The following is a 17,591-nucleotide window of genomic DNA, read 5'->3' on the forward strand; positions in this document are numbered from 1 at the left end:
CGACGACCACTCCCTAGGCAAATTTACGGTCACCTGGGGCCCAGGTGGTGGGACTGAACTCCTCCATGACCACGTAGTGTGCAACTACCACGGACCCCCTCAACGAACCACTCAGTCCACCATATCCATAAGGGAGCTTAGGGCTACTATTGGTGTAATAGGTAAGAGATGCCCCACGTGGCGGGTCTTGTGTCGCTAAGTGTGAGCATATAGCAGGTATTGTCAAGACTACGACCGCACCGTGCGACCAGTGCGAAGCTAGCATGTAAGAGAGGAGAGCAACACCAAAGGTAAATGTGGTGGTGTGGCTCTATAGATCGGCCCAGTATTTTTGGCCTAGCGGAGGTATCAATTTTTAAACTTAAGTCGTCTTGAAGAGATAATGACTAGGCATTTTTCATGAAGTGGAGAAAGGAGAAACAACAGAGATAAATGTCATCTATCAATTATTAGACTGTTTGTAGCATGAGAGAAATATTGATATAGATAGCATTTTTCATTATATGGATGTTGTATGTTATTTATGATCTTAATTTTCTACGCGTTATTTAATAATTAGATATTATATAAACTATTTACATATAACTCTGATAATAACTTCTCTATTATATTATGTACGGATAATATCGAATGTAATATAGATGGCAGCCGGATTGACCACTGTACATGCCTCTTATGTCTTATCGCGATCTGATCGTGCTTAAAATCCTGATGACGTCGATGGCCCGTTTTGAGGTAAAAACTTCTACCTTAATTAAAACCACTACATGCCCCTTACACCTGATCGCAATCTGACAGTGCTTAAAATCTGGATGATGTCGATGGCCTGTTTTGAGATAAAAATTTTTACCTTAAGTTTTATTTGGCACAATTGAAATTTATGGGTTTTTATTGAAAAATGACTTTAGCTGAAAGCTACCTATAACTTATGCCAAAAGCTATTAGTTTTTAGAGGATTTTTTAAATTCCTAGCTCATAGCTTTTTCAAAAAAATCACTCTCAATTAATTTATCAACTTTTAATTTATTTTATAAAAAATCAGCTTTTCAACTTTTAAAAACAAATAATAAACCAACCCTTTTATTCCAGTTTATAACTTTTAAAAAAACTAACAATAAATCTTAATTAGATCATCTCTAACCATATTTCTTTTATTTCGTTTCTTTTCCGATTCCCTTCTCCGTTCTTATTTTCTTTATTTTCTCTCATCTCCAATAGCTTTCTTTCGAGGGGAATCGCGAAGGAAAAGTAGAGAGAATTCCATCATAGAAGGAATGATCCTGGGAATTTCTTTGTAACAGGAATCGTAAAGGAAAATTGTTGGAGTACTAAAGGGAACGAAAATCCTATCGTGAAGGGATTCTGAACCCTGAACAGAAACCGTTAGAGATAGTCTTACACGCTTGGGTAGGGGTGGCAATTTCCCCCGTCGGGTCGGGTCCCCGCGGGTTTCAAACCCGACGGGGCGGGTTCGGGTGAAAAAAAACCCGTGAAACTATCGGGTCGGGTCCTTAACTCAGGTCGGGTTCAGGTTCGGATATGTTTTTTCACCCGTGGGTGCCATCCGAAACCCCGCCCCACCCGCCCGCACGCTCCGCCCTGCCCCGAACCGCCCGCCCTAACCCGCCCCGCCGCCGTTACACTGTCGGGTTTTGGGTTGCCCGTCGGGTTTCGGGTCCCTGTCGGGGCCGGGGGCGGAGGTGATTTTGCGCTCGATATGGATTTCGGGTTCGGGTCGGGTTTCGGATTCGGGTCCGTTCCAGCAAAAACCCGACGGGGCAGACCCGTTGCCACCCTTACGCTTGGGCCGCGTTGCACCGCGCTCCGCTCCGTGCCGTTCCGACCGATCGAGCAACCGAAGCTCCTCCCTCCCTCGCCGCCCAACTCCTCCCCGGCGCCACCGGCCCGCTCCTCCGCCTCCTCTTGCCGTACCCGTGCCAGGCCTCTTCGTCCTCCTCCGCTGTCTGCCCTCAACGCTCCGTCGCGTCGCCCTTGCTACCCGGCCACCGCTGCCTCCGTCAAACCCTCCTCGGCTTCTCTGCAGGCCTCGATCTCCACTGGAGCCGTAGGTTGGGGGGCTCGGGGCTGCCTCAGCCCTCCTCCTTCTCTCCTCTCTACGGGAGGTCCCCATCTGGCCATCCCGGCTAGTATTTCTCGGTTCTTGGTAAGCCCAAATCTTTGCCGAGTTCATTTCCCCTGATTTGCGCCGTGGGGTAGCTAATTGTCGTCCATTGTTTTTTCGCTAATTCTGGTCCATTGTTGGATTGGTTTCTTTGCCAGACAGATACATGTTCTGAGTTGCAGTCGGGGTACTGCAACCCGGCACCAGGGCTTCTTCCCCTGGCCGTGAGCGCGCCCCGATGGCGGGGCTGGAAGAGCTGAAGAAGAAGCTGCAACCCTTGCTTTTCGACGATCCGGACAGAGATGGCGTTAGCACCAGGGTGCACATCCCAGAGGATACCTGCGATTCCTATGTGGTAAGCACGCCCTGTTGAAATTCTTGGTTATTCCTCATTTGCACTTGTACTTGTCTATTACACTATGTCTCTTGTATTAACCACTAGAGGTCGTCTGAGGTTGGGGGCCTGAGGAGTAAATTTAGTTGATCTAGTTCCATTGAATATATGGGCTCCCTTGTTTATATTTGAAGTTGGGAATTCCACTTCCTTGTAAGCAGTTGATGAATACAGCTAACTTGGTTCAGTGTTTCTTTAGCTTCCCTGAAATTTTTCTGATTGGGTACCCATCTATGTAAAGATGACCAGCTGATCCTTGCACCGTGCACTTAATCCATCGCGAGTCATGATTCTTGAATAAAACATTGTTTGTGCCTTTGTTGTGTGAAATGTTTTGATCTGAAATTTCTTTCTAACTATTATGATCCAAATCCTTTTGGAGTGCCTACATCCTGTTATGTGAAATCGTTAAATTTCTAGAGTAGGCTTGTACTCTGGCAAGCTAAATCTAGCTTTGTTTTAAGTTAATTTTACAGTTACTTTTTGTCTTAATTATGTAAAAGTTTGGGAAGCACTATCGCTTAAAGTTTAAACTTGTCAGATAGCACACTAAAAGTTCATTATTTGCTTCAGATGCTAGCACTCAATTGGGCACACATTATGCTCCCTCCCATGTTGCTCAACGTTTCATGTCAACCAGGTCTAAGTGAGTCTAGCTGAGCTGCATGAAAGCATAAGGATAATTGGACTTTTAGGACACAAGGTGCAAAACTAATTTCCATGTTTTTATATATTTTCTTATGACTTCCGTGTGATTCTTGGCAGATGATATTACTATATTAGTTGTTAGTGGTTACATGTGCATGAATATGAACCTATGATTTTTATGATTTCCACGTCCCTATGTATGTCAATGGCAATGAAACAAGCATACCAACAAGAGTAATTGGTATATGTTATTACTTATTAGTTATTAGTGTGTAAGTTATAATGGGGGTTTCATATTACCATTAACTTGTCCTTCACTAAATGCATTCAAACTGGAACAGTCATGAACGCACTCTGTAGTGCCCCTCAACTGTGGCCTCGGTTAATTTTTCAACGTGTAAAAATTGTATAATACACAACTCTGAACTCTTGAAACCAGTGCAAAACACTGTCTTAAGCCAAAACCATCTAACAATATGTAAAAGTGTTCTGGTTCTTCTCCTACCAATATGAATAGAACGTACTCAACAGGATCTTCATGGAAACCTTCCAAGAGCAAAAGTGGGGCGATTTTCCTAATGTATCTGACTATCTTCTTCCTGTTTCTCCAAGGAGTCTTTGGAGACAATAGAACTAGGAAGGTCGTATATGTGAATAATGGTCTGCACATGTTATCTAACAAGCAAAAAATTAAGGAACAAGCGCTTGGATATGCAGAAAATAAAAGAATGCATTCAGAATGATTACATTATTGTCATTTGTCATGTGCAGAATTTAGCAGAAGTGTAATTTCGCGGTTGCTGTAACTCATGTAAGGTTGGTAGTTAGGACTAAATCAGGGATTCAGATTATTTGTTACTATATTATTTTGGTTTGCTTCATACATGGGAGCAAGATGTGTTACACACCTCCAGCTCCAAGAATTCCTAGAGCTAGGGATACCCAGCTCAAAAAAATCTTGGAGCTGGACCCCTCCCAAACTGGCCCATAAGAGATAGGTATCTTAAGGGTCATGTCAAGTCACCCTTGTAGAAAAAGGGTAGCGTAAGCATTTTTTTCTGAGGATCCAGCAAGAAGAATGAATTAGTCTCTCTACCCCAAAAAGTTCTTTTACCCCACTTTATGATCTTCTGTTTCTCTTAAGATCCCTCCCCTTCAGTTATGTCGTCCCAGCCCTCTGTACGGTACTTATCCCTGTACTGATATAATGAGTGCCACAATTTTATCGCATCAGCTTCCTTGGAGTTGTGAAAAATATAGGGGAATCAGCGAAGGAGAAATAAAAAAAAGAAAATTTAGAACTACTGTTGTCCCCAGTTACCAAAAGTCCAGTGAAGAATGTTCAGATTCTACCACGGTGAGAGATTAGGCGGTAACTGCTAAGATGCAAGATCATCAGCAGGTTATGTTACCTGATAAAAATCTTTGTTCAACCATGGCCATTTCCATGGAAGTTTACACCAAATTTTTGGATGTCCCTTAAGAATTTCCCGTTCGCACCAAAGGGGACCCAAAATTGCTTCTGTTATTCATGTGTCTCCTGTAAATTTGAGTATTATTTGGTTCTATGTTTTTTTCTGATAGTCTGTTGATTCTATTTTTCCAGTTTGTTGACTTGAATACTTGATCTTATTCTTTTTCCTGTTCAAGTTCTGTAGTGTCTAAATGATGCTCGCATGATATCAAGATAGTGTCTAAACCTCAAATTGCTTCTTGGCATAAACAACATAATCCTAATCTGTTGCCTCAGGGTACACCCTAAAGTCACATAATGTATGAACTATTCTAAACAGGGCTGTTCCATTTTCCCACTGCCTGCTATATCTTTAATGCCGCATTGAATTTGAAAATGAAAATAGGAAAGAGTATTGAACATGGATGGTTGGGTACGTCTAACAACACAGTTTTATTCAAACTTGTGTACACGAAACTTTTAATTTCTGCTTATATTCTTAAGCTCATGAACTTAGCATGATTTAATGCATAATAATGTCGTTTTCGATATTCTTTATGTAGGTTTCTGATGGCGGAACTGTTAATTTACTCAGTAGATCTTTGGGTCAGTATAACATCAATGAGCATGGCTTTCATAAACTAAGTGCTGGGCCAGACGAGTCAGATTCTGATGAGAAGGCGTACCGCTGTGCCTCTCACGAGATGCACATTTTTGGTGCCATTGGTAATGGTGCAAGCAGTGTTGTGGAGAGAGCTATATTTATTCCAGTACATCGAATTTTGGCATTGAAGAAGATAAACATATTTGAGAAGGTTCATATCTTTATTCCTTATAAGCGAAGATAAACATATTTGAGAAGGTTCATATCTTTATTCCTTATAAGCGAAAATGCAACTAGTTACCATGTTGCTATGTAGTTCTTTTTTTCTGTAAATCAGAAGCCTTTTCCTTTTCAACCCCTTAATCATAGTTCACAGTATTGCCTTAAAGTGAATCCATACATTTTTTTTGAGGGAAAACTGTAGGGGAAACCTCCACAGTGTTATTGATTTAATAAGGGGGAAACTGGACCTAAATAGAGAAACATAAGCCCTGCATTCATCCATCCCTGTAGTTGCATATGGAGCATTCTTTCTAGTCCATAGGACACATTTCTTTTTTCCCTTTTCCACCCTTTAACGCGACCAAATGTAGTGACAGTAGAGTTTATCTGAACACATCCAACCAAGACTTGTATTTTCCTTGCATCGAAGGAATTCAGAAGGATTCTGGTGTAGTTGTGGTGACAGTAGAGTAGTAGACTCGGTTCCATTTACAGCATGAAAGCAGATATGTCAAAGAATATGAATACTCTCTTTGATTCTGCATTCAAGTTGTATGCTCTTGTAGCGAGACATGATTGTTATTGCATATAGTAATTCTGATACGTTTTGTTGTATCTATCTCATTCATATTCATTCCTTTTGTTTCAGTTGGTAATATTAAAGTCGCCAAGTAATTCTTTTTGCAATTTTTATGTTCCTTGATATCTGTGCAGGAGAAGAGGCAACAAATTCTGAATGAGATGAGAGCATTATGTGAAGCCTGTTGTTTTCCTGGTTTAGTTGAATTCCAGGGTGCATTTTACATGCCTGATTCCGGACAAATAAGCATTGCTCTTGAATACATGGATGGTGGTTCCTTAGCTGATGTTATAAAAGTCAAGAAGTCTATACCAGAACCAGTTCTTTCACATATGCTACAGAAAGTATTGCTTGTATGTCTATTTTCCTTTCTATGATAGCGCTGGTAAAAATCAGGTTGTGACATTTTGCACTTCGTGAGTTATATATTCTTCTTTGTACAATTCTAAAGGGTCTGCGGTACTTGCATGAAGTAAGGCATCTAGTGCACAGAGATATAAAGCCAGCAAATGTGCTGGTAAATCTCAAGGGTGAGGCAAAGATTACAGACTTTGGTGTTAGTGCTGGTTTGGACAATACACTGGCAATGGTATGCTACTTTGGTGACAATCATCACCAATATTCTTCTAATGTTGCTTATCCTTATATGTATGATATTTCTTTAAGAATAGTATCATATGGATTGAATCAGCAATATATTTTTCTGCTAAATAAATATCTTCCAGTGTGCTACCTTTGTAGGCACGGTCACATATATGTCGCCCGAGAGAATTCGTAATGAGAACTACTCTTATGCTGCTGATATTTGGAGTCTTGGATTAACAGTATTGGAGTGTGCCACTGGAAAATTTCCATATGACGTAAATGATGGGCTAGCTAATCTCATGCTGCAGGTGAGGTGGTTGTTGATTGGCTACTAATTTTGTTCGATTTCTTATTTGTAGAACTAGAATTATTCGTCATTGATGTTTGGATGTAATATCATCCCTTCTATTCATTGACTTCAAATGTGACTACTGTTTGAGCTATTTGGGTGGTAGGTTTCTTGTTTAAATATGCAAGTACAATTATTCTTCATTGATGTTGTGGTCATTTTCTTTATCACGTTAGTATATTTATTTGCACTATACTCTTTGATTTCCAAATTTAATCTTATATTTCAGATACTGGATGATCCATCACCAACACCACCAGAAGATGCTTTTTCATCAGAATTCTGCTCGTTCATCAATGATTGCTTGCAGAAAGACGCTGATGCAAGGCCCACATGTGAGCAGGTAAAGAAACTTCATATATGATGATTTCCATGTAATCTGAGTTCTGTAGATTAGGATTTTTCATAAGTCTCGTGGTCCTTTCCAGTCTTATTAGTGTTTATAAGAAGAATATAAGCAGTGATTAGGCATCAATTTTGATCTAATCATAGAATATTAACTGTTTTTCTGCCAATTACTTTTCATTTAAGTGAACTCAAGTAGATTATACTGGAATCTGTTATTTCATTTCTTATTGATTATTATGTTTAACATTTTGTAGCTTTTGTCACACCCATACCTCAAGAGGTATGCAAATAATGATGTTGACTTAGAAGCATACGTCAGAAGTGTTGTTAATCCAAGAGAAAGATTAAAGCAAATAGCAGAGGTGAATCCTTGACTCCTTGTTACTTATTTCAGCTTTATTCTTTTCCACTGTAGTTTATTTTGAATTTCTTAATACCTAGAGCTGAAGCAGCCGGACGTTATCTAATTTGAGGCATCACTTCTTATGGTAACATATGAAAAAAAGAAGACCCAATAAGTGCCCCTAGTTGACTGCTGAATTTTGTATGTGACCTCAGATTATCCATGAATCCAGCAACCCAGAAATCACATGCACCCATAACAATTTCTGTGGGTACTATTGCAGCTATTTTGTTACATTCTTTAGTCTAAAATAGACAGTTTGTTATGTGCATGGATCCATTGGAGAGGAATAGGGAACATAGAGGAGGGAGAGAGGCAGCTGCCAGGGAGGCCGGCGCCCAGAGCCTGGAGGCTGGGAAGATTAGGGTTTTACCCCTTTAAATCTGCTTCTCCTTTATTGATAGTTGCCTGCCTCTCTTTATATAGAGAGGGCAACTTGACCCATAAGTAATCTATTACAATCTGGAATATTCTGGAAGCTCCTAATCTACAGCTCCACGGACCAAGTATGAACGGCACAACTAGTTTAAACCAAAGTAAATAATTGTAGCATGCAAGTTTGTTTCACGCCAGCAGTTAGGGTTGCTATTCAGACTTGGATTGAGACAATTTTTTCAGTTTTTCTTGTGTTAGTCTAGGGTTTTCTCATTTGAGCTTGGAGCTCACCTTGTAATTATTCCGCCTTTTTTACCTTTATTTATAAAAGAGTGCAGTAGGACGCCTGGACAGTATAAACATGCTCCACAAAACAGATTTAAGGAATAAGAGAAACAAATACAGTACTAGTTTCATCCATTTGATAGAACACACTGGCAGTTTCCTTAATAGGGTGAAAAAGGGAAATTGGGTATTGTGCAAAGTCATTAGTCTAATGATGGCACCAGCACCATCAATTAAATGTTTGTAATTAGGAACTGGGCCTAGCTCAGTTGGTGGGAGGTGTGGGTGTGCACCCCCAGCACTTAGGTTTGAGTCCTCTTCAACTTGAATTTGGGTGCCTATTTTTCTTATATACAATGCCATCTAGTTTCTCCTAGGTCGGTTGAATTTGTTAAATGTTTATAATTGGACAGACTGAACAAAATTTCCAAAATTCTGGAGTTTCAAATTTGTCTGAATGTTACCCCTAAAAAATAATCTCTTGATACACAATTTAATCATCTCTTGTTGAATATACCTTTCTGCTAAAAATCCCACAAAGAATGAACAAGAAGCAAGTCTTGATAAGTAAAGAACTGACTGGGACTGAACCAGTGGATCATACTAGTAATCCAACTGGGAGGGTGTCATTCCAATGGCAATGTCTAATTTGGAAATGTGGTGTTTTCTTAACAATTGCAACTTATAAACTGGCAAAAGATCCAAATATTCAGCTTCCCATGGCAAAGTAACCAGTTACCCTGTAAATTCTGTCACCTCAATGATTATTTCTATTTTTATGTATGATAGATGATTTACATTCCTACCCCTGGCTAGAAGTAATGTTCAATATGTGATGAAACAAATATGTGAAGATGGGTAGGTCCGCACTATCTCTACTAAGCATAAAATGTAATGATTTTTTTTTCTTAATCCCAGATGCTTGCTGTACATTACTACCTCCTGTTTAATGGCTCTGATGTGATCTGGCATCATATGAAGACATTCTACATGGAGGAATCAACTTTCAGGTACCGTAGTCAGTGTACAATTGTAACCATGATGATTAAATGATTATTCAGAATAGCTGTACCACTAAGCATAGCATCTGGTTCCTGGTTAGGTGTTTAACCTGTTTTGTAGAATGTGACTCCAATATACCAGTTGCATTGTTCGTGAAACCAATTTTGCTAGAAAAGACTAGGATATTGGTAGGTTTTCCAGCTGGCTTCAGTATTGGCCCACCTTCCAGGAACCATAGTCTACTCGTATGCAAACTGGCTTGGGTCAGACTGCTTTTGACACAGTTTCTGTGGAGAAAGAACAATGTTGGCTAGCTATGATTCTTGTTTTATTTTTGCAAATAATATTTCAATTTACTTTGCGAATGGATAATGTGAGAAATGGATGAAATGGTGTGAGTTGCTGAAAATAAAGAACTAGGTGCATTTTCAATCCCAGTTTACATGATATGTGCTTATCTGTGAGGTGGTAACTGGCTGATAAACTGGTTACTACCAATTTTCAACTTTATCGTGTAGGTGGTGTTGCTTCTCTTATTGTAGTATTATTCTTTAAATGATATTTGGGGGAAAATCCGGCTTCTACTCAGCTTATACATGATGTGTTCTGTCTTACCCATCGTGTTCTGGCAGTTTCTCAGGGAATGTGTATGTTGGCCAAAATGACATATTTGATACTTTATCAAATATAAGAAAGAAGTTAAAAGGCGATAGACCTCGAGAGAAAATTGTTCATGTCGTTGAGAAGCTACATTGTCGTGCTAATGGTGAAGTTGGAGTTGCAATTCGTGTGTCTGGATCATTCATTGTGGGAAACCAATTTCTTGTATGCGGCGACTCATTAAAAGCTGAAGGGATGCCCAGCTTGGACGAACTCTCTATTGACATTCCAAGCAAACGTGTAGGACAGTTCAGAGAGCAGTTTACCATGGAACCAGGGAATTTAATGTCATGCTATTATATATCAAAGCAAGATCTCTACATCATCCAAGCCTGACAAAATAGTAAGATCACTCTTCTAAGCTCATATACTATGGTTTTGGGAAATTTTCCTTTCAACACAGGCCTGGAGATTTTTTAAAAATAATATTGAAATAATGGAAAATTGCAAAAATACTATCTATTTTTGGGAAGTTGCAGAATTAGTACCCTGTTGTCGAGCGAAATGCCGATAGGGCACCTATCGGCAGGCGAGATGTTGATATAACCCTTGTTGGCATTTGCCTTGCCGATAATAAATCCTATTAGCATAGTTTCCTGTTGATAGGACTTGTTGGCAAGGGGAATGCTGACAGGAGGCCTTCCCAGTGACAAAAGGATTCCTGTCAGCGGCTCACACGCTGATTGAGCACTTAATTTTTGTTTTTACAAAAAATATTTGAGTTAAACGATTGTTGTGTGCACCGACAAATGAAAGAGTAGCGCGCAAATAACATAAAAGTAGTATAGAGTAGAAGTTCCAGACGGAGTCATCAGCTGTAGCGATACAAATAACATAAGTTCTAAACAGAGTCATCAACTGTAGTGGTACAAATAACATAAAAATGGTACATCAAGGGGCACGTCCTCCTTCGGCCCTCCTCTAGCACGACGACAGATCTGATTTGTCGAATACGACAAGGGGTCTGGTGGCTGTCTAGGGCAAGGTGCAACTGCTGGGGTGGATGCATCCTCCTGTGTAAGCTGCGGGGCTTCAGGCATTTGAGAGAAGCCCTGAGTGACGGGAGGCTCCGTGGACCAGTCATTCGGACTGTGGCCGCAGGTTCTCAACGAAGTAGCAGGTACGAAGGCTCGAGACTGCCATTGTGAACCTGCCATTATGAACGATTTTTTAATAGCTGTAAACGCGAATAGAAGAAAACAAATTGTGTTAAAACAAAATAACGTACTTGGTAAGGGTCCCATCGACCCTGGTGTGGACACAAAAATGAGCCTAGGTTGTGGCACCTAGGACGACGTGCCCTCTTGCCTTGGCGAGGGGATTGGCTCAGTATGTGGTGGTGGAGACCTCCTAGACGTCTTAGCCATGTCGTCACGTCTAGAGCGGCAAGAATCACAATGTATGGCATCGTGACAGCGCCGTGCAAGGCGACATAGACCGTTGACAAGCTCTGGCCGGTCCACTCTCGACGGATCTCAGTTCACCTAGTTTGCGAGGGCAAGGAGGTTGTCACCCACCTTCTCACAGATGTCCGTCTGTAGCCAAGTTAAATTTCAAAGTTATGAAATATTTTGCAATTGATGAACGTACTAACCAGCTTGTTGTATGCGGTAGGAGGAAGCATGGCGAACGTATCGCTGATGTTGGCCTGGTGGGGAAGCCCACTCTGCTGCTCCGGGATGCACCTCCATCGAGTGGCCTCATGGAACCAACAGAAGTAGGCCTGGTATGTGCAGTGGTCGTAAGGCCCTGTAGGCTCGAAGACGTATGTGGCAGCACCCACCTAATCGTCCACCCATTGCTGCAGCTACGTGACAACACGACGTCGTGACCAAGATTGTGCCCCTTCCTCGAAAGCCTGAAAACATAAATATTGTTTAGCCATATTTAAGTAAATGAATACTAATTGAAATGTACTATAAAATACAACTTACCTGTGAATGGACTCTGGCATACGGTGCCCCCTCAGCAGAGGGAACTCTTAGGAGATCCTGAACCACTAGAGAACATAGTTGGGGTTGTAAGGCTTAATGTGGATGTCAAAGACGAGGTTCCTCCACGTCAACTAGAATGCACTGTCTGTGCTACAAAGCGAGCTGAGGTCAAACGAGGCACGAGTCCTGACATCGGCGACTGTGTACGGTGTCCAACACATGTGATCCTCTGTCAGCTGGTCGAGGCACGCGACAAAGTGCGGGTAGACACCGTGTGCTGTACAAGTAGTCCATCGCGGCTGCAAAAAAAGTGTAAGCATAATTAATTAAAAGTATCATAATAATATTGAAAAACACACATCTGCATATACTTACATCGCGTTGGCACCAAAGCGAACCCATCGTTAGACTGTCCACTATGTCAGACACGTTGTACTTCGCGAAAGTGTACAAGTCCAGTGTGTTCGCCTCATACGATGATAGGGTGGGTCCATCGATGTTGAACTGCTTGAATGACCACAGCATCAGGAGCATTGGGCACCCCGTGATGGAATCCACAGTTGTGGTGCTACGAACGCATCACAGAGTCTGGAGTACATCGAAGCTAGAACTGCAAAACCCCAGGTGTAATGTGGAACCTCCTTCAAAGTGTTGTTCGCTATTTGCTTGGCGTAGTGGACCAAGTGCTTGTCGATGGTGTCGCCGTGGGTACCGGTGAACATCACCCATCGAAAAAGCCAGAGTAAATAGGCCTCCAGATGCATCTGAACTCTCTAGTCCTTTGAGTCTGGGTCGAGCGCGAGGTGTGAAACTGCTCGATCCAAGCCTTATTGGGACCATGCTTCCCAGCAAAGGCCAACTGCTGTCCCTTAGGGTGCTTTGGGTCCTGCGGCAAGACCCCCTCGAACAGCTCTAGTAACTCTGTTCTCCACCCCTCCTAAACCACGACTAGTGCCGACGGTTGCCCCTAAGAGACAAACCAAGGAGCATCGAGACGTCACGTAGCGTCGGGGCCATCTCACCAACTGGCATGTGAAATGTGTTCGTCTTGGGCCTCTAGCTTTCGATCCACGTGTTGAGCAGTATGGAGTCAAGTGGGAATCAGGGAGAATCATCCCAAGCTGGTGCCACTAGTCTGGCGAACGGTAGCAACCTAGTAGCCTGCAACCTGTGTTGCAAGAAACATAGTAAGTACTACTTACATCAATAACTGTGATATGAGACACATATAAGTATTATTTACCTAGGTATCTAGCGCACGTCTATGGGCCAGTAGTTGTCCGGTGTTCGGAATAGAGGAGTGGGAAACATGGCACTGTCTGTGAGATGCATCGAGTGGATCAAGCAACTCTAGGTCTGTCATACTTGCAATGAAAGATTCAGACAAAGTAGTAAGAGATATTTCGAAATGCAACAATACAAGATGATTTTGAAAAGCATATATATAGACCAACAAATATCATTACAGTCTGACACATAAAACATATATAGACCAACAAATTTCAATACAGTCTGACACATAATAACATACATAGTCCAACACATATCATGACATTCCAACACATAAAAACAGATATAGACCAACAAATATATACAGACCGACACATAACAACGTACATAGTCCAACACATATTATTACAGTCGACACATTAAAACGTGCTACATTTCGACATAAAAACATACATGGTCCAGATTGTACAGATCAAGAGCTCGGGCCTGTTTCCTTGTCCTTCTCGCTTGCGCATTGGAACATGACGCAGAGTCTCCACCTTCTTGCACTGTGTAAAGCTTGCAATCTTTCCTCGAATGCTCTTTGCTGCACAACAGACATTTCTTCTTTCGACCTCTTGCCTCCGATTCGTCCATGGTGTTTTTGATTTGCCTAGTCTTACGCTGTCCCTTGTCGTCGACTTTACTGTCCAGGTCTGGCGTCTAGAGCGGCGCAAACTCCGGAGGCTTAGTGAAGTTAGCGACTACTCACCAACCACGTAGTTCACCTTGCCATGTTGTTGCAACATCTCCTTCATGTAGTAAGGAGAAACAAAACGGACGGGCTTGATCCCTCCTCAGGAGTGCCCACTTCTTCATTGGCTCATGCTCGATCCAATCTGAAAGCTGTCACCCTCCTACTACTCTTTCTCCTCTTCATGGTGCTTGGCTCGTAAGGAATGGTTCAAGCCCTTGTGGCTCCTCCTCCCTTGGCATTGCAGGCTTCTTTAGCACTTATTACATGTGGCTGCTAGTGAGCCGTTCAAGCTCCTCCCATATAACTAGAATAAATTTTCTAAATCTATTTTTACATCGCGCTAAATTCTACAACTAGACTAAATTTTCTAAACTAAAATTTTCTACACTATTTTCTAAGTCTGTTTCATAAACTAGTTTTTTGTACACTATATTTTCTACACTATACAAAAATTGCATCTAAAATGTCTAATCTAGTTCTATGAACAAGAAAAACAAGAAAAGATTTTTTAGCTCCTCTTTCCTACTCGTCTCCTCTCCTCTCCTACCTCCTTCTCTGCCCCCTCATTCTCATCCTCCTCATCTCCTTTCCCTCCTTTCTTCCTCCCCTCTTCTTTAGAACCGAAGTGAAACAATGGGGGCGTCTGCCCTCGCGGGCGGTGCCGCGCATCTTAATGGAAACTCCTGCGGCATGTGGTTTGCCGACAGCAACCTATCGGCAAACCACGTGCCGACAGCAATAATATTCAAAAGAAAACCTATCACAGTAATAACCGCAGTAAATGCGGTGGCCCACACCTATCGGTAGGCGAAATGCCGATACGCCACTGTTGGCATCTCGCCTGCCGATAGGTACCCTGTCGGCATCTCGCTTGCCGACAGGGTACTACTTCTGCAATTTTTCAAAAACAGATATTATTTTTGCAATTTCCATTATTTTAATATTATTAAAAAAATTCTAGGCTTAGAATCTCATTTCCTTTTTGCCACTGAAATGTGGGGCCAAAGCTTATCCAGTGGAAATTATAAATTAAGTTCAAACCTCATATTATTTTCCCAATTAAAACAATTTATCTTTGGTCATATTATCAGGGTCAATGCAGGATATGACTGTCAACTCAGTGGCAATTCAGGATTTGTGCTCAAATATCTCACTACCCCATATATCATTGAGACATACTGAATTGAGTGGCATATCTTGAATGATTCCATATTACAATGTTCTGATAATTCTTGTAATATCACGAATTCAATCTGACGAATTGCTTAAACTGATCATGTGTTCTAGGTTGCCTCTTGTGCTGCCACAGGCGAGACCTAGTTCCGCACTAAGGGACTGTTGAATCTGGTTGAATGGAAGCTCAAGGATGGCATCCACCCCTCAAGACACTTAATTTTCTCAGGCTTTAGATTATCTTGCAGTTCTGTGGCTGTATTATTTTATTTTCATGGTGCGAGCAAATTTGTAATGTGTAACATCTCCGATTGTTGTGTTTAAAGAAAATAAAACAATTCTTGTGATTATCCTATATAGTCTGATCCATGCAAGTAGGTCCCAGTCCTCGAAACACTCCAGTCATTAACAGTATCATTGCCAACAATGCCTGGTCTTTCTACGCCCTGAGGTTTGACCCAACATTTCACAACCTGAGTTAGGGGGCTACTAGGAGGGAGCTGTTTTTGACGAAGTTTTGGACGGATTTTTGCTTTGTTACTTGATCAATTTGGTATTGACATCTTGTCCTCTCTTGGCTCTATGTCAGCATGTCGTCTCGAAGTTTTGGAGTCTTCTATATTTCCAGTATTGTTGCAGAGAAAATTGCCAAAATACCACTGGCGAAAAACTAGGTTTCCAAAATAATTTCAGGCTATGTCAATGACAAGAGACACCTGGTCCAATATGCCATTTACTCAGTTAGGGGTAGTTTCGCAGTGTTATTTTGCTGGTAGTATAATAGCAATTAGCCTTTTGTTGTACGTCAGGTGATGCTGCATGCTTCAAGTGTTCTGGGAGTGTTTTGTTGTATCTTTTGTGATTCTACCGACTTGATTTGATATGGACTAATGAACCCTTAGGCCTATCCATTAACAGCTGTACAATTATTCTTTTCCCCGTTTTCGAAAGCTCTACACTTAATTCCAAGAGTCATATTTTGATATAGCATATGAAGAACTTGGTGGATGATACTTTAACATCACCAGGTTTTCTAGCCTTGCATAAGAGTATAGATGGATCAGTCATGACAAGGGAGTACGAGTTGATAGATGAAATAAGTTATGCTTTATGACAGACATCAGAGCTGTAGCTATCGCGTGGCATGTTATATTGTCATGAAGGTTTCATTTACTGGTTTGATTTTTTTTTTCACTGGGGGCTGGTGACCCTACTAGTAACAACTGGAATTTATTTGCTGAAATTTTCAAAACAAAATTTTACTCGAAAATGGTACTCGTGGCATTTTTTTTTGTTCAGAACCTTTTTGGTCAGTTTGTTTTATAAAACTGGTTACTTTCGGCGAAATTTGGAGCCATGTACAGCACACATTCCCGTCCTCTGCTGTTGTTTTTGACGGTGGTGCCACTCTATGTCTATCCCGTTTCCTGAACCAGCCACTTGACATCTATCTTTTTTTTATAAAATTAGGTGGATACTACCGTAAAAATGTCTATATTAAAAAATACTATCAGTTGTGAGGATGATATAGAGACTTAGGACTCACATGTTATCTTCATATCGATGATATTTTTTAACTTTTGCGATTTTTGTGATTGTATCTAGCAAATTGCCCCCTTTTTTTTTTTTTCCTTTGCTTCAACAAATATTTGCGTTTTCAATCATTTTCTATTGGCTCGAGAGACTGCTGGGCCACACTTGCTCGAGAGACTGCTAGGGTTCCTGGAGAAGAAACAAACACTGAAACGGCGTTTGGCATGCACAAATTTGGTGGGCGATGGATCAGATGTTGTCTTGACAATATGTCCCAGGTTTTGAACTTTGAAGCGCACTCATGAACATGGATTCGAAGGGCATGTACAAATTAGAATTCTTCATTTTCAGGTCCCTTCACGCTGAAGACTAGTGTGAGAGTTTGAGGGAAGACCAGGTCGAATGCCTTCCGATCCGAGCAGGCGTGTGAGCCGTTGAGGAGATCGTGAAGCGAGGGACTCAGCCATGTAGCTGTCGGTAGAGCATTACATGACGGCTCCGACCACCGCTGAGCAACGCCCACCATGGATGCATAGTAAAATGTCCCATTCGATAGGATCACATATATGTTCCAATCACTTTCCTCGACGCCATTCATTCCAAAGAGATCTATGCATTTTCCGATCCAAAAGAAAAAAGGTGAAGAGATGATCTGTGTGTTCTCCACATCCATGTATCAAGGTTCCACCACTAAGGTCTAGCATGTTAACTAAAGAGATCATATATGTGTGTTCCAGCGAGAAAAAGAGTGTCAGATAGAACTCTCTACAAAAAAGATCACGCGTTGGGAACGAGATGTAGGCACTAACGCACCTGAGTCTACTTGCTCTGTAACCACTAGTTAGTAACCAGAAAATGATAAGGTGAAAGCTGATAGCCAGAGAAGTGGCGGGCGAACGTGTATATATCGAAAGAACAATGCTGAATGCACAGTTATGGAACGAGTAGGTGCCTC

The 17,591-nt window shown here is 41.4% G+C and overlaps 1 protein-coding gene across 6 annotated transcripts; it reads left to right on the forward strand.

Moving 5' to 3' along the window:
* The first annotated feature begins 1,789 nt into the window (after window positions 1-1,789).
* On the forward strand, window positions 1,790-15,453 carry LOC133930049 (mitogen-activated protein kinase kinase 3-like). 6 transcript variants are annotated; one of them, XM_062376746.1, is made up of 11 exons: window positions 1,791-2,164; window positions 2,281-2,477; window positions 5,181-5,432; window positions 6,158-6,376; window positions 6,475-6,612; window positions 6,749-6,916; window positions 7,187-7,300; window positions 7,560-7,667; window positions 9,287-9,378; window positions 10,003-10,373; window positions 15,022-15,156. In XM_062376746.1, exons 2-10 carry the CDS (start codon window positions 2,361-2,363, stop codon window positions 10,364-10,366), a joined length of 1,572 nt encoding a protein of 523 aa, XP_062232730.1. In that variant the 5' UTR covers window positions 1,791-2,164; window positions 2,281-2,360; the 3' UTR covers window positions 10,367-10,373; window positions 15,022-15,156. The 6 variants fall into 6 exon arrangements, with proteins under 6 accessions (XP_062232733.1, XP_062232734.1, XP_062232730.1 ...); XM_062376747.1 differs by lacking the exon at window positions 15,022-15,156 and adding an exon at window positions 11,645-11,971; XM_062376745.1 differs by lacking the exon at window positions 15,022-15,156 and adding an exon at window positions 15,218-15,453 and having other exon boundaries at window positions 1,792-2,164.
* Window positions 15,454-17,591: the final 2,138 nt, after the last annotated feature.

Source organism: Phragmites australis, chromosome 10 (genome assembly GCF_958298935.1).
Source record: "Phragmites australis chromosome 10, lpPhrAust1.1, whole genome shotgun sequence".
NCBI classification, from domain to species: domain Eukaryota; kingdom Viridiplantae; phylum Streptophyta; class Magnoliopsida; order Poales; family Poaceae; genus Phragmites; species Phragmites australis.